Source organism: Aotus nancymaae, unplaced genomic scaffold (genome assembly GCF_030222135.1).
Source record: "Aotus nancymaae isolate 86718 unplaced genomic scaffold, 86718_ANA_hifiasm-v0.15.2.pri h1tg000014l, whole genome shotgun sequence".
NCBI classification, from domain to species: domain Eukaryota; kingdom Metazoa; phylum Chordata; class Mammalia; order Primates; family Aotidae; genus Aotus; species Aotus nancymaae.
Window position 1 is genome coordinate 59,410,406 of NW_026988425.1, and position 20,975 is coordinate 59,431,380.

The 20,975-nt window shown below is 35.0% G+C and overlaps 1 protein-coding gene and 1 pseudogene across 1 annotated transcript in view; one reads left to right on the plus strand and one right to left on the minus strand.

The window, feature by feature from the left end:
- The window catches only part of ADAMTS6 (ADAM metallopeptidase with thrombospondin type 1 motif 6), a 328,680-nt gene that overhangs the window by 45,779 nt on the left and 261,926 nt on the right, over nucleotides 1-20,975 (minus strand). Inside the window, exons 16-20 of the mRNA XM_012462273.2 lie at nucleotides 18,314-18,447; nucleotides 17,148-17,271; nucleotides 16,543-16,623; nucleotides 7,427-7,590; nucleotides 6,892-7,030 (exon numbers count right to left, since the gene is read on the minus strand). Of these exons, the coding sequence (XP_012317696.2) occupies nucleotides 6,892-7,030; nucleotides 7,427-7,590; nucleotides 16,543-16,623; nucleotides 17,148-17,271; nucleotides 18,314-18,447 (642 nt within the window). The remainder of the gene's footprint in view (nucleotides 1-6,891; nucleotides 7,031-7,426; nucleotides 7,591-16,542; nucleotides 16,624-17,147; nucleotides 17,272-18,313; nucleotides 18,448-20,975) is intronic.
- LOC135274751 (large ribosomal subunit protein uL18-like) lies at nucleotides 2,240-3,133 on the plus strand (annotated as a pseudogene).

The window sequence follows — 20,975 nt, forward strand, 5'->3', positions numbered from 1 at the left end:
AATTTTATCCGTGTTCATAAATATTGAGTTCAAATAGGGGCCATATGCTTCTTATAGTCTGACTTGTGCATCTAAATTAGAGTTGGTCGAATACCTAATCATCTACTCATTTTAGCTCTGTCAGTATCAGATAAATTTGAAATTAGAATAAAGAGCTTTGGGAAATCTGTTTAGCACAATTTCAGTCAGTTTTAAAAGCATTTATTACATTAATTGGATGCTTATAAATGATCCATCAAGTGGAGGAAGACGGTAAATATATAGGCATGTCCAAGGTCAACAGCTATATTAAACAAAATTATGAAATTAAGTGGCATGCTAGCCCTTGTTTCATTCCCTTCTCTGATGTCCCTCTCTACTGTCCCATCCCAGATACTCATTCCAAAATCTTGTAACCTTAGCATTCAACTAGTAGCCACTTAAAGACAGAGATATGTGTTAGTAATGCTCTCAGGGGTATTTGCATCTTAATGTTAATTTTTTGAAGGCTAAAACTTTTAATCAGTTTCAAAGGCAGTACTTCTCAACCTTGGCTGTACATTAGAATTACCTATGGAACTTTTCAAAGCCTGATGCCTAGGCCACATCCCCAGCCTATTAAAGAAGACTCTCTGGGGTGGGGACAAAGTATCATAAGTGTTTAAAGTTCTCCCTGGATATTCCAATGTGCAGCCAAAGTTAAGAACTGGTATCTCCTTGGAGAGATTGCTCTAGGGAAAGCATTTGACAAAATAAAATTTCAAGCTGGTGAAGGAGATATTTATGGGTGGGGCTATATCAGGTTTCTCTATTGAGGCTGCCAACTGGTGAGAAAGCTCTTTTTATTACAAGAGAACACCACATTACTACATTAAAAAGGTCACTATAGACTAAATTGCTAGGTCTTGATTTCAGCAAATTACTTGAATTCTATCTATAAATTATGACTAATAATATCAATGCCTATCTTATGTAGCTACCGAGGATGATCAAATGAAATATAGGAACAGGGAATGTTCTATAAACTTTACAATTTTATTATTACATAGCTGAGCAATAGAACCACCTGTCCAAAAGATTAGTGATAATGTGGTTATAACTATAATATGGATTATTACCCAAAAGATTTGTCATTCTGTTTTAGTAGGCATTTACTTTAGGAAATCTAAGTGTCTAGCCCAGAGCCTTGAAGTCTAGTTCCTGAGCCAGTAGTACCAGCATCACCTGGAAACTTAGAAATGTAAATTCTTAAAGCCTCCCCTAGACTACTGAATCAGAAATTGTTGGTAGAACATAGCAATCTGTGTCCTAAAAAACAAAGTAAACCTCCAGGTAATTCTGACGTGTGTGCTTAAATTTGAGAACCACACATCTAGCCAAACTTCAGTAAAAAGAGAGTAGGTATGACTAAAACCAAAGGATGAATGTACAATATTTGTTATTTGAAACTTTAGAAGTCACAGTGCATAGGTATACTGGCATAAATTACTACTTTTAAAAATCTCCTAAAGCTTTGTGTTTTAATACAACTTTCACTACCCAGCCAAGATTTATTAATTAAAACCTGATTATAATCACTAATCCAATAGTAGCATATAAATTTGAGAGTCAGTAAATCACAATGTATAAAATAACCTTGGGTAAGGAATACAGAAACAAACTCTAGTAGCAATGGTTCTGAAAATAGTCATGTTTTTGGGCTTGGATTTCTCTCTGAGGAAGAGTCACAGCTGTATCTCAAAAATCACACATATCCTGAAGACAACACCCCATAGCCTCTCAATGTTCCTTATGAAGCTAAGGAAGTGTTTCATCACTGACTCAGAGAAAAGACCATTACTTGGACTGAATCACCAATGTTTCCTGCAGCATTAGATTTGTCACTGGATCTGCTAAGCAACAGAAAAACAGTCTGAAACTTCTTATCTTAAAAGATCTCATAAGAGAAAGCTATCATTATTGCTCCCAAACTCAATTAAAGCCCAAAGGTCTTGATATTAATAAAACATATGCAGGATAATAACAAGTGAAAACACTGGAGGATCTTTTGAGACTGCCACTGAAAGTTCTTTGAGATCTTTCTTTTTTTCTCTTTTCCACTTAAAAGAACTTTGACAGCCTCAAGGCACCTAGCACCTCTTTGGAGAGATGAGCATGGAGTATCCCAGTTAATAACTGACTTTACCCCTTTTCTCCACCTAGCACTGCTGGAACTCCAGGTCTTTGTCAAGCAGCAGACAACGTGGGTCTCTTCCACAGGATGGGGTTTATTAAAGTTGTTAAGAATAAGGTTTACTTTGAGAGATACCAAGTGAAATTTAGAAGACCGCGTGAGGGTAAAACTGATTACTATGCTCAAAAATGCCTGGTGATACAGGATAAGAATAAATAAAACACACTCAAACACAGGTTGATAGTTCATGTAACAAACAGAGATACCATTTGTCAGACTGCTTATGCCCATATAGAAGGGATATGATAGTCTGTACAGCATATGCACATGAACTGCCAAAATATGGTATGAAGACATATTTTGTCTGACAAATGACAAATGAAGCCTGACAGATGACGCTGTGGCATATTGTATTGGCCTGCTCCTGGCCCACAGGCTTTACAATAGGTTTGGCATCGATAAGATCCATGAAGGCCAAGTGTAGGTGATTGGAGACGAATATAATGTGGAAAGCATTGATGTTCAGCCAGGTGCCTTTATCTGCTATTTGGATGGAGGCCTTGCCAGAACTACCACCGGCAATAAAGTTTTTAGCATCCTTAAGGGAGCTATGGATGGAGGTTTGCCTATCCCTCACAGGACCAAACAATTCTCTAGTTATGATTCTGAAAGCAAAGAATTTAAAGTAGAAGTACACCAAAAGCACATCATGGGCCAGAATGTTGCAGATTACATGTGCTACTTAATGAAGGAAGATAAAGATGCTTACAAGAAACGGCTCTCTCAATACATAAAGAACAGCGTAACTCCAGATATGATGGGGAAGATGTATAAGAAAGCTCATGCTACCATAGGAGAGAATCCAGTGTATGAGAAGAAGCCCAAGAAGGAAGTTAAAACGATGAAGTGGAACCATCCCAAAATGTCCCTTATAAAGACAACAGGCTTATTGACAGCAACAACAAAAGAGAAAAAAAATAGAAAAAGAAATGATTTGGTATGCATCCTCAGTTTCTGAGTGAAAGCTAGGTAGAAATGACTTTTTGTTAAAAGGTTTCTTAACTATAAAATGAAGTTTCATTAAGGAGAGGATGACTCTGGTTTCTCTTGGGTCAAAGTTCCTAAACCCTAAAATGACTTTACTTCCCTCAATCATAAGCTTCTTATATTTAAAGAACCTGGGGTTAAAAGTGAGGGTATGTGTAAGAAGAGCAACTTCAATCATTGATTCCTGCACTCTATATCCTAGAAAATATTTTCCACCTATTTAAAGTAAGCAAGATGACTGGGCACAGTGGCTCACGCCTGTAATCCCAGCACTTTGGGAGGCTGATGCAGGTGGATCATTTGAGGTCAGGAGTTCAAGACCAGCCTGGCCAGCATGTTGAAACTCCATCTCTACTACAAATACAAAAATTACAATAAAAAAATACAAAAATACAAAAATTAGGTACGGTAGTGGGCACCTGTAGTCCCAGCTACTGGGGAGGCTGAGGTGGGAGAATTGCTTGAACCCGGTATGCAGAGGTTGCAGTGAGCTGAGATCACATCACTGCACTCCAGCCTGGGTGACAGAGCAAGACTCTGTCTCAAAAAAAAACCCAAAACAAAAGAAAACAAACAAAAAAAGTAAACAAGAGAGAAGCTTGGCTTTACTTACCCAAGCTAATTAAAATTATACTATTTTTTGTTGACAAAAGTTTTGCCCCACTCTATAAGTAGCAACTCTAAACTTTCACTTCCCACATTAGAAAAGACAAGCACGAAGATATAATTGCCAAAATTAATTCCTTTCACTCATTCACTAATCTACAAATGCTTATTGAGCACCTACTGTGTTTCAGATATTGTTCTAGGGGCAAAATGAGTCCATAAAGATGCACAGACTTCAGTGATGAGGACATGGATTCTATGTGTCTAGAGTGCTGGGTTTGGTTTCTCTGTCAGCCAATACCAGTGGTACACAAACTTGAGTGAGCATCAGAATCACCTGGAGGGCTTGTTAAAACATAGATTAATGGGCTCCACTTGAAGAGTTTCTGTTCAGTAGGTCTGAAATGGGGCACCCAGATTAGCATTTCTAACAAGTTTCTAAATGATGTCTATGCTGCTTGTCCAGGACCAGACTTTAAGAACCACTTACCAAGACAAATGGCAGCTCTTCACATCATGACCTCTGTATCTCTCATCTGAAGAAGGCAATAGCCTCAAGAATGCTCATAATCACCCACAACCAAGCTGAATGTGAGTTTCCAGAACCACTTCCAATATCTAAGACCAGGAGCTACAAATCATAGAAAGAAGGAAAAATAACAAGGAAGAGAAAGCTCTCCTTCTAGAGGCTTTTCTCCCTCCCTATTTTTCTTTTATCCCCTACCACAAGAAATCACTTCTATTTCTCAATACAAGTGTTACGGAAAAAAATAACATTCATCTGGACTTTTAACTTTCTGACCTCAACAAAATTATAGTTTTTCTTCCAAATTCAGTTCTCATGGCCTTTTTCCTCTTTTTTTTCCTTCTACCCTACAATTCTATTTGTTCAGAAAGGAGATAGTCCTTTGTGAACAAATAGAATTGTAGGGTAGAAGGAACATTGAGAATTCATTTAATCCCTTCTTGGTCTCAGACAAGACTGTGTCTAAACCAACCCCAAATATAGCGATTTCAGTACAAAGAAGAACTGGCACTAAGAATTTCCCATTCATCATTCTGTTGCATACTTAAAGATACTAATACGCATCCTCTTAGCTTCCTTTTCTCCAAGCTAATCCACCTCAACTTTAGACTATCCTTATTAGATTTCCTAAACTTTAAATGATTTTAATTCTTCTTTAATAAGTTTATCCCACCTTGCCTCAGGGCCTGAATTACATATGTACTGTTCTAGAAGACTTTTTGTTGGAATATTCAAAGGGAAAAGTTAATTTATAGAATAAAAAGAATTTAATTGGAAAAAAGAAAGATATATATATATATACACAAATGCCACTAAAAATAATGCAATGGCATGTACTTGATCAATTAGTTGCAAATATTTATTTATTTAAAAATGATAATGTCCTATGGTTTTAAAAACTTTACATTATAAATCACCAGCCATTTTACACATAAAATGGATGGGAACTACAGATCTTTTAAAATATGTCACAAATTACATATAACCATGTTTCATGATACTTTACATAGTAGAGAACATTAATATCTTATTGTTCATCTTCTTTTTTTTTATGTTGTTTAGACTTTATATTGAAATTGGAGTTGTAGTTAATCATTGCTTTAATTCTGTATGAGACTAAAAATACTGAATTAGGCTAGAAGCAATGGCTCACACCTGTAATCCCAGCACTTTGGGAAACTGAGGCAGGAGGAATGTTTGAGGCCAGGAGTTCAAGACAAGCCCAGGTAAAACAGTGAGATCTGTCTCTACAAAAATTTAAAAAATTAGCCAGGTGTGGTGGCATGCTTCTGTGGTCCTAGCTACTCAAAAGGCTGATGTGAGAGGATCACTTGAGCCCAGGAGGTTGAGGCTGCAGTGATCAAGCCACTGCACTCCAGCTTGGGCAGCAGAGCAAGAACTCATCTCAAAAAATAGTAACAAGTAATAAAATAAAATAAAAATACTGAATAGATTATATGATAAATATTTCTCTAAAAATAACTTAAGACTTGAAAATCAGAGTTGTTTAGAAATGCAAATACAAGAGAGAATGAAGTCTATGTAAAATCATATATTTCTGCATAGTTTAGAAAAGGAGTATAGGTAATATATTAGATGATTTACTTTATTTTAATTTTGCCCATTCTAAATATCACTATTTAAAATTTAATCTTTGCTTCTGGAATGGTGAGGTGATCTAGTCCAGCCTAGGCCTGAGAGACAGGTTTGTTTCCTTGCCTATTAGGATCAAGGTGTACGGTGGAGGCGATGCATTTAGTCTCCAGAGAGAAGGAAGATGCTGCTTGCACAGCACTTCTACTCACCAGTCCATGCAGCAGCAAGGGTGTTGGCTTTGAAGGAAGCCAACTGTCCTGCTCTCCCAGCCAGAGGTAAAGAATTGCATTGGTGGCCACTAGAGGGAGGAGGATTAGGAATAGAGTAAATTGTAGGGAAAAGGCACCCATGAAAAACGCACATGGGACAACCAACACATCACCAACCACCGCCTAGCAGCTACCTCTGAGGGACTGTAATGGGGTCAGTATAAACCATTAACCCAGAACCCAGATACCAGTAATTATTGTAGCATCCCAGTATATAGCCCCTTAACTTTGATGGCAGGAGAAGGGATTTGAATAGGATTGTGGCAAACACACAGGCACACAAACACACACAACAAGCACACAGCCGTACATTTTCATCCCCCATTACAAGAAGTTGCATCTGTGATGTCTGATTCTTGCTCATTTTCTTTTTTAAAACTTTTGATGTTCTTTACCAAGAATGTGTTCACGAAAGGCAAACAGCCCACCTTCAAGATAGTCTTGGGAGAAGCATCAGCAGAGACACTCATTGTGCCAAGATGTATTTTACCAACAAATCTGCACACATTACATGAGGTTGAAAACAAATGGCATATAATATAATTAAAGCAAAGTTTCTTTTGCTAAATTACAGCTTGAAGCAAACCTGCAAGAAATGTTTCCAATTAGCTTTTTTAACAAACACAAAGCATAGCTTAGAATATGTTTTGTTCTCCATCTTGCCCTCTGGTTGGGCTGCCTATTAGGCATCTTACCTCCAGCACAAGTAGCTGAGCATTCTGACCAAGGCTGATGATTCCATGTAAAGCCAACTTCATTATCTCCACTGCCGGTCCGAGTGATGGGAACGTTGAACTTATACCTAATTCCCAAATTCTGTTCTTGAAGCAGAACCTGCCATTGAAAACAACTGGTGAAGACAATTAAAATACGATGAGCCTTCATTCAGATATTTATTATTCCTTTTGAAGAAGAAAATGTCAAAACAAGTTTTATAGGAAATTTAAGATAATATAAAACACAGGCATTTATATCAAATTTTCTCCTCCCATTTTCATGGGTATTTTGGAGTCATTGCTTTCGTCTGTCTTGTTTGTTTATAAAAATATTATTCAAGCAAGAGCACTATGACCTTAACTCTGCACAGTTCTAACACCCTTTGGTAAATGGTTTTACCTTTGTTTACCTTAATTTCACCACCTGTAAAGCAGAGATAATAAAACTTGTTCCTTCCTATGTCACAAGGGGGAATTACAAACAGAAGAAATACAAGGGCAAAGACGCATTTACCATGATGATGAGATTTTCCGAGGTAGGACCTAGAGCTTCCAAGGATTCTGGTTCATCAGTTGGCCTCTTGTAGTGAAAAGCTGTCCCAGCGACATCAAATTTCCTAGGCCAGTCAATAGTCCAGGCACCATTAATATAGTAATCATCTCCTTCAGATTTTAAAGCTAGAAAACAAATCACAATTCACCTAAAAATGTGAAATTTCATTTACCAAAGTGTCACTGATTAATTACTGCAATAAAGTATACAATGAATATCAATTTCCATTTAGATATATGAATCTTGACCATATTCTTAAGTACAAATTAAAATGGTGATTTTTCACATGAATGGTAAGAAGATATTACTTAAATATTTATAATGTCATTGATAGAAAGCAACAAAAGGTTAACCTGAAGGAATAAATATGTGGAACTAGGAAGGAAAATTGTGACAAAAGGAATAACTAGGGATGAGAGTTAACATGAGGGTGGAGAGAAGACTTTCCTTTCCAAATATTGAAATAGTAATTAAATGGATATGGGGTGGAGACAACCTGTTGTACTTGGACACAGGCTGATAGACAGAACACGAATCAAACAGAGATTTAAGAAACAGACCCAAGTACATAAGGGAATTTTATGTATGATAAAGGAAATGTTGTAAATTAGTAAAGGAGAGATAACAAGAAATGGGGCTAAGACAGAAGACTATCCTTTTGGCAAAAAAATGCTGAATTTATATTTCATTCTTTATATAAGAATAAATGCCACAATTCAACTCCTAGGCACATATCCAAAAGAATTGAAAACAGGTACCCAAACAAATACTTGGACACACATATTCATAGTAGCACTATTTCTAATAGCCCCAAATAAAAAAACACAAATGTTCATCAGTGGATGAATGAATAAACAAATTGTGATATAATGAAGTCTTGATACAAGCTATAATGTGATGAACCTCAAAAACATTAAGTGGAAGAAACCAGACAGAAAATATCACATATTGTATGCTTTCATTTATATAAAATATCCAGAACAGGTAAAAGGCCATAGAGACAGAAAGCAGATTGGTGGTTGTCAGGGGATTGGGGATGAGGAGAATGGGGAGTAACTGCTTAATGGATATGGGTTTTTTTTTCTGGGCCAATGTAAATGTTTTGGAATGTACTAAATGCCAGTTAATTGTTCACTTCAAATAGTTAATTTTATGTAATGTTAATTTCACCTCAATAAAAACAAAGTTAAAAAAAGAGAGAAAGAATAAATGCCAGATGGGTAAATATTTAAATATAAAAATAGTTAAATCTTAAAATGTCAGGAGGAGATAGGGAATAATATTTTTTCTCATAATATTGGGGTATGAAATATTTTTCTAAGCATGACAAAAAACCCAGAAAAAAAGAAAATGTTAATAAACATGCATACTTAAAAAAAATCTCTTACAAGAAATACACACACACACACACACACACACACAGTTTAAAGTATATGTGGCTGAAAAAGTATTTTTAGTACTACTATAGAAAAACTCCTATAAACAAACAGGAAAGAAGTAAACATGTCAGTTTAATATTTTGTTAGTATGCTAGCTGGTTGCAAAAACTTTGATTCATCAGACCAGATAAGCAAGTAGCCTAAAGGACTAAAGAGTCGAGGTGTACAATCTCTGACTCTATAGCTTTTGTCCTTCATACTGTAGACCATTGTTGTCTCTCAACCCCCATCCGCCTGGCAAAAATATTTGTAGTTTCTTAACTTCAGATATGTTGTGAAGATTCATTTAACTGCCAAAAAATAAACCTAATTAACCTTTTGAGATAGAAACAAGCAAATGTAAGAGTTACCTGGTCTTGAAATTTTTGTGTACTTAAAAACTTTTATTTTCAACTCTTAGTTGCAATGGTTTTCTGTCTATAGTTTAAAACATTTGGTTTCATAAGGACATCTGAGACTGTCATATATGAAATAGTAAAACTAAAGATAAAAACAAGTTTGCAGCTTTGAATTCTCCTTCAGTTTGAGCTCTCACTTCCTTTTTTTTTTTTCAACTACTAAATGAAGGAATTCTAACTCCTCTTGGCTGTCAGGAATGTATAATTAATTGTGTCATAATGTAGTCCAGAAAAATGCCAAGCATTTAAGAGGCATTAAATAAGAATGAGTAAAGGAAGACGATGTGGTATTCTGAAAAGAGAATTACCAAAGAGGGAAAAAGGTGAGGCTAGAAAACTTTATTTTTGTTTTGAGTATTATTGATGCAGAAAATAATTCAAAATTATGGTGTAAAAATAATAAAGTCTTCATAAACAAAAGAGCCTGATAATACTGGTATTCCATCTGAAGACACACTCTGGATGTGCCCTTATTTTTAAATGCTTTAAGAGAAAGGGAATAATATTTTAACTAAAATAAAAACTCATTTAGGTCTCACTAAGGATTTGTGGAGAGACTAAAACTATCTCAAAGGATTAAACATCAACTAAATAGAAATTCTACTTTAATGTTGAAATAACTGGTATTAGACTTGCCCTTCCATTGTAAATAATCAGAAACCTCTCAAAATATATGAATCAGCTGTTCTCAGGCACTGAACAGGACTATGCAGACACCATGATCTCCACAACTTTCTGCTTGGAGACACTTTCTTTAGGTGGAGAATCAAGTTAAGTTAATTACCAAGTTAAGAAGAGAGATCAAAAACTAGGAAGGCTGACATAGCTGGAATATGCAGGACTAGAGAACAAGAGAAAAGGGAGGAAATCTGTTGCTCAATATTGATCTGCATATGTGTATGTAAAATTACATGAAGCCAGGCAAAAAAACTGTGGAGTTGTAAGCAGAACTCCTGCATTTCAATCACCAGCGCATTCAGTAAAGACCCAAGAAGAATCATGCTTTTGTAGTAGGGCTGAGCAAGCTCTAGAATAAAGAATATTCTGGATTTACCCAAACAAAGGTCAAAAGCAAACATCAAAAGGATCAAGCTGATCTACAAGTTACTTAAGACTCTTTAAAGAAATAAATCAAAATCTAGGCTCTCAACAAAGAAACATTCACAATGTGCAACACCCAATGAGAAATTGCTACCAATGCAGAAAAGGTGGAGAATGTGATTTAAACAGGAATAAGGCAAAGCAAAAGAAACAGACCCAGAAATAACAAAAATTATGGAATTAGCAGAAAATAATTTTCAAATAGCTATTATAAATATATTCAAGAACTTTAAAGGAAAACATAAATATGAGAAGAAACATGATGACATTACATGTACATACACACAAATTTATAGCAGATGAAAACTCAGATCTATACAAAGAAAGAAAGTATGCCAGATAATAGTAAATATGTGGGTAAATACAAAATAATTTTACTTATTTAAATTTTTTTTTAAAAAGATAATTGGCTGTTTGAAACAAAAATAATAACCAATGAGAAGGGGAAAGTATTAGAAAACAGCACAAAGAATGGAATGGGACAATGGAAGTAAACCTTTGTAAGGGCTTTACATTATACACAAAATGGTGCAATATTATTTGGAAATGTATTATGATAAATTAAGAATGCATTTTGTAAATCCTAAAGCAACCACTAATTAAATAGCACAAAGAAGTATAGCTAATAAACCATTTAGTAGAGATTAAATGAAATACAACAAAACCCTTGGTTAATCTAAAAGAAAACATGAAAGGAGAATAAAAAGGAAAAAAATACACAGGACAAACAGAAAAGCAGCAAGATGGTAGGCTTAAACCCAATTATATTGATAATTACATTAAATATAAATGATCTAAACAAGAAGTTGCCAAACATTATCACCTCCTGTTTTTGTAGATAGTTTTATTGGAGCACAGTCACACCCCTTTTTTTATTACCTGTGTTTGCTTTCACACTACAATGGTAGAAGTGAATAGTTGTAACAAAGACTATATGATTTACTGTCTGACCCTTAACAGAAATAGTTGCCGAGCCCCCCCGACTCCCTGCCACCAAACTAAAGATTTTAATTTTAAAATGCAATGATCGTGAGACATAATAAAAAATCAAGATCAAACTACATGTGTTCTATAGGAAACAGACTTTAAAGACAGAAGTACCTACATGTGAAAAGTGACTATAGAAAAAGATTTACCATGCAAACACTGAAGACATCTGGGATAGCTAGATTAGTATCGGATAAAACAGACTGTGGGTCAAAGAATATTTTTAAGAGATGGGGATCTCACTATGTTGCCCAGGCTAATCTAAAACTCCTGAGCTCAAGTGATTCTCCTACCTCAACCTCCCAAGTCGTTGAAATAAAGGAAAAAATACTAAGAACAGCCAGAGAGAAAGGTCAGGTTACATACAAAGGGAAGCCCATCAGACTCACAGTGGATCTTTCAGCAGAAACTCTACAAGCCAGAAGAGAGTGGAGGCCAATATTCAACATCCCTAAAGAAAAGAACTTTCAACCTAGAATTTCATATCCAGCCAAACTAAGCTTCATAAGCAAAGGAGAAATAAAATCCTTTATGAATAAGCAATTGCTCAGAGATTTCATCACCACCAGGCCTGCCTTACAAGAGCTCCTGAAAGAAGCACTAAACATAGAAAGGAACAACTAGTACAAGCCACTCCAAAAATGTACCAAATGGTAAAGACCATCGACACAATGAAGAAACTGCATCAACTAATGGGCGAAACAACCAGCTAGCATCAAAATGGCAGGATCAAATTAACACATAACTATATTAACCTTAAATGTAAATGGACTAAATGCCCCAATCAAAAGATACAGGCTGACAAATTGGATAAAACGTCAAAACCCATTGGTGTGCTATATCCAGGAAACCCATCTCTCAAAATAAATGGATGGAGGAAGATTTACCAAGCAAATGGAGAACAAAAAAAGCAGGAGTTGCAAACCTAGTCTATGATAAAATGAATTTTAAACCAACAAAGATCAAAAGACAAAGAAAGGCATTACATAATGGTAAAAGGATCAATGCAACAAGAAGAGCTAACGATCCTAAATATATACACACCCAATACAGGAGCACCCAGATACATAAAGCAAGTTCTTAATGACTTACAAAGAGACTTAGACTCTCACACAATAATAGTGGGAGACTTTAATACTCCACTGTCAATATTAGACAGATCAACGAGACAGAAAATTAACAAGGATATCCAGGACTTGAACTCAGACCTGGACCAAGAAAACCTAATAGACATTTACAGAACTCTCCACCCCAAATCCACAGGAATATACATTCTTCTGAGCACCACATCACACCTACTCTAAAATTGACCACATAATCAGAAGTATATCACTCCTCAGCAAATGCAAAAGAACAGAAATCATAACAAACAGTCTCTCAGACCACAGCGCAATCAAGTTAGAACTCAGAATTCAGAAACTAACTCAGAACTGCACAGCTTCATGGAAACTGAACCACTGGCTCTTGAATGTTGACTGGATAAAAAATGAAATGAAGGCAGATATAAAGATGTTCTTCAAAACCAATGAAAACGAAGACACAACATAGCAGAATCTCTGGGACACATTTAAAGCAGTGTCTAGAGGAAAATATATAGCAATAAATGCCCACATGAGAAGCAAGGAAAGATCTAAAATCGACACCCTATCGTCAAAATTGAAAGAGCTAGAGAAGCAAGATCAAAAAAATTCAAAAGCTAGCAGAAGACAAGAAATAACTAAGATCAGAGCAGAACGGAAGGAGATCAACAAAATCAGCAAATCAACAAATCCAGGAGCTGGTTTTTTGAAAAGATCAACAAAATAGACCACTAGCCAGATTAATAAAAAGAAAAGAGAATAATCAAATAGATGTAATAAAAAACAATAAAGGGGATATCACCACTGATTCCAGAGAAATACAAACCATTTGTATTTCTGTATTTCCACAGAAATACAAATGGGAAAAAGTTTTGCAATCTACCCATCTGACAAAGGGCTAATACCCAGAATCTACAAAGAACTAAAGCAGATTTACAAGAAAAAAACAAAACAAACCCATTCAAAAGTGGGAGAAGGATATGAATAGACACTTTTGAAAAGAAGACCTATATGAGGCCAACATACATATGAAAAAATGCTCACCACTGATCATTAGAGAAATACAAATCAAAACCACATTGAGATACCACCTCACGCCAGCATTAAAAAATCTGGAGACAACAGATGCTGGAGAGGATGTGGAGAAATAGGAACACTTTTACACTGCTGGTGGGAGTGTAAATTAGTTCAACCATTGTGGAAGACAGTGTGGTGCTTCCTCAAGGACCTAGAAATAGAAATTCCATTTGACCTAGCAATACCATTACTGGGTATATAGCCAAAGGATTATAAATCATTCTATTATAAAGACACATGCACATGTATGTTCATTGCAGCACTGTTTACAATAGCAAAGACTTGGAACCAACCCAAATGCCCATAGATGATAGACTGGACAAGGAAAATGTGGCACATATACACCATGGAATACTATGCAACCATAAAAAACAATGAGTTCATGTCCTTTGTAGGGACCTGGGTGAACCTGGAAACCATCATTCTCAGCAAACTGACACAAGATCAGAAAATCAAACACCGCATGTTCTCATTCATAGGCAGGTGTTGAACAATGAGACCACACAGACACAGGGAGGGGACCATCACACACTGGGGTCTGTTGGGGGGGACTAGCGGAGGGACAGTGGTGGGTAGGGAGTTGAGGAGGGTTAACATGGGGAGAAATGCCAGATACAGGTGACGGGGATGGAGACAGCAAACCAAATTGCCATGTGTGTACCTATGCAACAATCCTGCATGTTCTGCACATGTACCCCAGAACCTAAAGTGCAATAAAATATATATATATAAAATAACTTCCTAAATACTGAAAACTATCTTGGCAATCTTGGAGCAGGCAAAATTTCTAAGACAGGACATGAAAGCACAAACCATTAAAAAATTAACACATTGGATTACATCAAAATTAAAAGACACTTCAAAAAATGAATAAGCAACCCAGAAATTAGGAGAAAATATCTATAAAATATATCTGATAAAGACTTGCATCCAGAATATATAAACAACTAATAACTCAAAAAAGAAAAAGAATTTAAAATGGATAAAATATTTGTGTAGACACTTCACTAAAAACAAAATTCATATGGGTAAAATTAAAAAGACTGACAATACCAAGTGTATTGTCAAGAATGTAGAGCATCTGGAACTCTTCTACATTACTGATAGAAATATAAAATAATACATCCATTTTGGGAAACATTTTCATACTTTCTTTTTTTTCCAGCTTTGTTGGGGTATAACTCAGAAATAAAATATTATAAGTGTAAGATGTGCAATGTGATGATTTGATATACATAAACATTGTGAAATGAATACCACAATACAGCTAATTTACATATCCATGACTTCCTATAGTTGCCTTTTTTGTATGTGGTGATAATAAGATCTATTCTTTTAACAAATTTCAAGTATATAATGTATCATTATTAACTAAAGTATATTAGATATCCAGAACTCATTCCTCTTACAACTGAAAGTTTGTACTCTTCGACCAACATCTTCCCATTCCACTTCCTCCCTGACCCCTAGTAAATACCCTTATACTCTCTGTTTGACTTTTTTAGAATCCACATATAAGTGAGATCATGTAGTATTTGTCTGTGTCTGGCTTATTTAGCTTAGCATGATGTCCTCCAGGTTCATCTATATTGTTGCAAATGAATAGTTTCCTTGTTTTAAGGCTGAATAATATTCTATTGCATGCAGATGACACAATTTCTTTACTTATTCATCTGTTGACAGATATTCACATAGCTTAGCTATTGTGAATAATGCTGCAATGATCATGTTGACAGATATTCACATACCTTAGCTATTGTGAATAATGCTGCAATGATCATGTAAGTATAAATATCTCTTTGAGATAGTGATTTTATTTCCTTTGGCTATATACCCTGAAGTGGATCACATGGTAATTCTACTTTTAATATTTGGAGGAGCCTTCATACTGTCTTCCATTATGGCTGTATTGTAATTTTTTGTAAAGCTAAACATGTACTTATCATATGACTCATTCTTTTCATTCTAAGTATTTATGCAAGAGAAATGAAAATACATGTTCACAAAAGCTTGTTTAATAGTTAAAGACTAGAAATGACCCAAATATCTATCAACAAGTTAATGGATAAACAAATTATGGTATATCCACACAATAAAATACTATTTGGCAGTAAAAAGGAATGACCTTCAGAAACACTCAACAAAATAGATGAATCCCAAAGACATGCTGAGTGAAAAAAGTCAGATATAAGTATAGATACTCTATGGGCTCATTTGTATGACGTTCCAAATAAGTAAAAGTAATATACATAACGTCAAAAACCGATGAGTGTTTGCCTTCGAATAAAGCTGAGGTTGAGGGAATTTGACTGCAAAAGGGAATGAAGGAGAGTTTTGGAATCATAAAAATGTTTTATATCTTGGTTGTGGTATTTATATGTGTATATATATAAAATTATCAATACTCTGAACTGAGCATTTATAATGGATGTGTTTTATTATATGTAAATTATACCTAAATAAAATTGATTTTTTTTGGCCAGGTGTGATGGCTCACGCCTGTAATCCCAGGACTTTGGGAGGCTGAGGTGGATGGATCACTTAAGGTCAGAAGTTCAACATCAGCCTGGCCAACATGGTGAAACGCCGTCTCTACTAAAAATACAAAAATTAGCCTGGTGTGGTGGCAGTCAACTGTAATCCCAGTTACTTGGGAGGCTGAGGCAGGAGAATCGCCTGAACCCAGGAGGCAGAGATTGCAGTGAGCCGAGATCATGCCATTGCACTCTAGCCTGGGTGACAGAGCAAGACTTCATCTCAAAAAAAAAAAACCTAAAATTATTTTTTTTTAAATAAAATAACCCAGTGAAGAGTAAGTTATAAATTCTAATTTTTCTGTTTAGCATTGTCCATGTGGTCCTATAAAACTTGGAGCTTCCTTCATTTTAGCTCCAAGTGATCTATCTCAAAGTAGATGTCTTTCCCTTCATGACACTATGCTACTTTTCCTCATTAACTTTTAAAATCTAGCAAACTAACATACCAATCTAACATACCAATATAGTTCTTTGACATGGCAACTTCTCTGACTTCAATGTGAACAGAGCCTCTTGGTATCTGCACCACTTCCATGTAGCCTGGAACATAGAAGATAGCCAGTATTAAGCAGCCTTGGTCAGGAAATGAATATTTAGTAACCATTTAATACTAATCATTTCCTTATTATTCCATTCTTTCTTTGACTTTGCATTTTATAAATTATGAAATATGGGCAAATTACCCTTTGGGTTCATGAATACATTTTAGAGAAACAGTATTTAACAGTCTTTTTCTTTAAAATCATCTCAAGATATTTTAAAAGCCTCAACATGTATAATGGTTCATTTTTTTCCTCACCACATGCCCCTCATATCAATGCCCTGTGAGAATGTACACCTTAAAGAAACATGGCCAAATGAAGTTAAGTGGAGAGGGAGAACATTTCCTTAAAATATCTTACATGAAGCCACATTTAACACTAAAACAACTGAAAGCAATTTGGGGAAGAAACCATTACCTAAATTTAAAAAAAAATCTGAAAAATGGGGGGAGGGGAAACCAACTGTTTTGGCTCCTCCAAGTACACCAGATGTGTGAGGAAGAATTCTCTCTATGTACTCACCTCCCCTGGGTAGCGAATCATTGAAGAACCCTTCAATGGCGTCACATGTGCTTCCATCCCCTCCACAGACTCGACATCTATCTTCCCTAGCATCAGATCCCAAAATATTATCACAACCTACATGCTGAAAACAGAGAGGAATATTCAGTGTGTCAGAGAAATTCTTGGAACCATACTAATCAAATGCATGTAACTTATTTATTTACTTGTTTTTCCAGTAAAAAAAGTAAAAATAAGGTAATCTGTGAATACAAACCATACTTGGGTCTTTGTTATTTGATAAACTTGAATACTGTCACAAAAATAACTTTTTCTTCAAGAAAATAAAGTACCCCTTGCCCACAGATACATAAACACATACAAATATACATACACAAACTGAATCATCATCAGATATATTTGGAGACAAGTAGCCAGAAGGATAGAAACTTTTCCAAGAAATTATGAGACTAAGTAAAATGGTGCTTTTTATCTCGTCTTTCTCAGTTTGAAGCACTTAATTTATGCCTCTCTTTAAAGTAAAACAAAACAAGACAAGTAAAAAAATTTATGAAAATAGTGGTTTTTGTGGCTTTTCTTACTATGATACAATCATACGCAGGTCTAGGAAAACAGCATAGATTTGCTCCTACAATTCCCAAATAGTCTGACTAATTCCCTAAAGCAAATGCTTTAATAAGATAAAGACTAACTCCACAATGAAAACCATTGTAAATGCTTCAAAAGGAGATAAAGTAGGAGGAGCATAGCTATTTCAAACTTTGAGGAAAACTTATGCTATGAAATTTATCAAATAATCTTCCAAAAAGAACACATGGTAGGCATATGAATAAGAGCTGAATCCTCATTCTCTCTCTTTTTCTATCATCTTGTTTGTAAACAGAACAGAATGGTAATGGAAATTAAAATCCAAAATATTTTCATACTTCTGGCAATCACTGTAAAAATAACTAGAATACTGGAATAAACCACATTTGTATGGTGCTTGAATATGAATTGGTCATTTTACCTTTACATATGTTGCTATTCTTAATGTTTGAAACTGAATTTCTCTAAAATGTGGCCCTATTTTTTAAAAAAAATTAAACATAATATTAAATAGGAGTTAATGAGAAAAAGACAAAAGTCTCAGAAACCACAACAGAATGGAGTAAAATCTGAGCAACCTTGCATTCTCCATTGATGCAGATATCCAGTGAATCCGTATTGCACTGGGTCCCATCGATTACCGCAGGAGCACGTTCAGTGTAGAAATTATAACCTTCAGCCAAGCAGTTTAATGCACAAGGTTTTACCCCACCTGGACGAATACAGTAGAAGAGAAATAAGTGGAGTGGTTGTCCTAATGAACAGTGATTCAGTATCATCCACAGCAAATGTATAATTCATGTAGACATCATTCCCTGCTTATATGCCTGATTATATAGGTTTCTTTCCTCTTTTTCTAAAATTTCATGTTTATTTTAGTTGGCTGTGCCACTTAAAGGGGGACTTGCTCAGCAGTTTTCAGGTTTAAAAGTTTCAGGTATTTCCATTATATATTTATAATGTATTTTATATTTATATATTCCATTATATATTTATAATTTAGGTAAAAAGGGATCATAGTGAAGGTAATTAAATTTAAAAAAAGAAAAACAATTTTTTAAAAAATCGAAGAAAATAAAGTTGAAGTATGCTTGAAGAAATAACCTTGTATAACAAATAGAAATTTCTGCAACATCTGGTAGCGAAGCTGAAACAAAAACTCCGCTACATCAAGCAAGGATATAGTAGTTATGAAATAAAACTAAATTTATACCTGCCTTAAACATATCATAGTCTGTGAACTTGGCTTTAGCATGGATATAAGTTTTTATGAGATGAGCAAATCAAAACTAAAATTAATTATAGCTTTAAATTTGAATAATTCTTATGAAATTAATCAAAGATAAATATAAAATATAGGTATTATGTTTGAATAACTAAAACACTATCTAATTTTGTGAATAAACACATATTATAACGAGCATTTTCATTTTGTCACTGAAATTTGGGTTTTTTAAGGCTAAAGTGAAAAATAGCCTTAAGTAATAGCAATTTTAAAAAAACAGTATATATCATAACTATAGTATAATGGAAAAACAGCAATAAATATGGACTTACTGTATTAAAAACAGCATATAATAAAGCTACTATTTATAAGTATATAATTATTGACTAAAATCATGATTTATAATATTTTCTTTTGTACCTCTATTTCATCACTTTGACCTTAAGTATGCTGCTAAAATCTCTCTTTGAAATAAAGACTACTTTTTTTTTTTTTGGAGACAAAATTTTGTTCTTGTTGCCCAGGCTGGAGGGCAGTGGCGTGACCTTGGCTCACTGCAACCTCCACCTCACGGGTTCAAGTGATTCGCCTGCCTCAGCCTCTGGAGTAGCTAGGATCACAGGTGCCTACCACTATGCTCAGCTAATTTTTTGTAATTTTAGTAGAGACGGGGTTTCACCATGTTGGCCAGGCTGGTCTCGATCTCCTGACCTTAGGTGATCTGCCCGCCTCCACCTCTGAAAGTGCTGGGATTACAGGCATGAGCCACCATGCCCGGCCTAAAGACTACTTCTAATAAAGGATATAAAGTAGAAAGATGAAATGACATGCCTACATCTCAGTGAAGTTCTTAGAAATCCTGTTTCTGCAGGTTGACAGTAAGGAAAAAAAAAAAAAGAAAATCGACTGGGTGGTCGAGTCAATGATAAATTACAGAGAACATACACCAGTAAAGGAGATCACTGCTACAGTTGAATGTTGTGATGCAAGAAGGTAGTCCAATATTATCAGTCTGTTTTTTCAAGACATGAAAACTTAGTTTTTTTCCATCTAAACTTTTCTTGTTTTTAAATGTAACAACTGATTCAAAGTTGTTGTGCTGTTTTTTTTTAAATACTGTGGGATGCTAAAATATGTATGTAGATAAAAACTGGCCCCTAAATTGCCAACTTACAACCTCTGGCCTGAGTCTATGTTTTCTTCCATTTTCAATGTTTACAGGCTATAGAGCTTCTATCTAACTTATAATGTGATTTTTAGCATTAGGCTAGTAATAAATTTTGCTGTACTGAGCATAGAAATAACAAGTAATAAAATAATTTCCGATAAAGGAAAGAAAGCAGAAAAAAAGTTTACTGATAATAAAACTACTTATATTTATTTTTATATGATTCTCATAAATTAAAAATTACTCTAAATGTCCATGAATCTTACTGGAAATCTTTTCATTATTACTCAATACAGTTCTCTCATTTTTGTATTGTAATCCTTTGGAATTTAATATAGCATTTTATGCAGTAGGCTTTAAAAAGAGAAGCTGTGTCTTTATTTATTTAATTTTAACATTAATTATGTAAGGTAATATTTGATAGGCAGGACAATACATTTATTCCCATTTTCATTCCCATATATTCCTTAGTGGGCTAAGGAATATATGGGAATGAAAATGGGAATAAATTTATTGTTTACTGCTGAAGATGTGTTCAGCTTCTTCTGATACAATGAGCTTTCAGAAAAGGTACCACTAGAATGACATAAGCAAGATGGTGGACGAGGACCTTTCTACTGTCATCTCCATGCAGAAGCATCAATTTTGACAGCTACTTATAGACAAGTGTACCTTTTGGGACTCCAGCAGAAAAGTTCCAGCATACCATTGGAGAAAAAAAAAAAACAATCCCCAAACAGACAAATTAGAGTTTTAAGAACAGTTTCACTTTACCTGTATCAGACCTCCCTTGAGACAGCACAGCTCAGTGAAAAGAGACTACCTGCCCCCTCCCCAGCTTGTGATT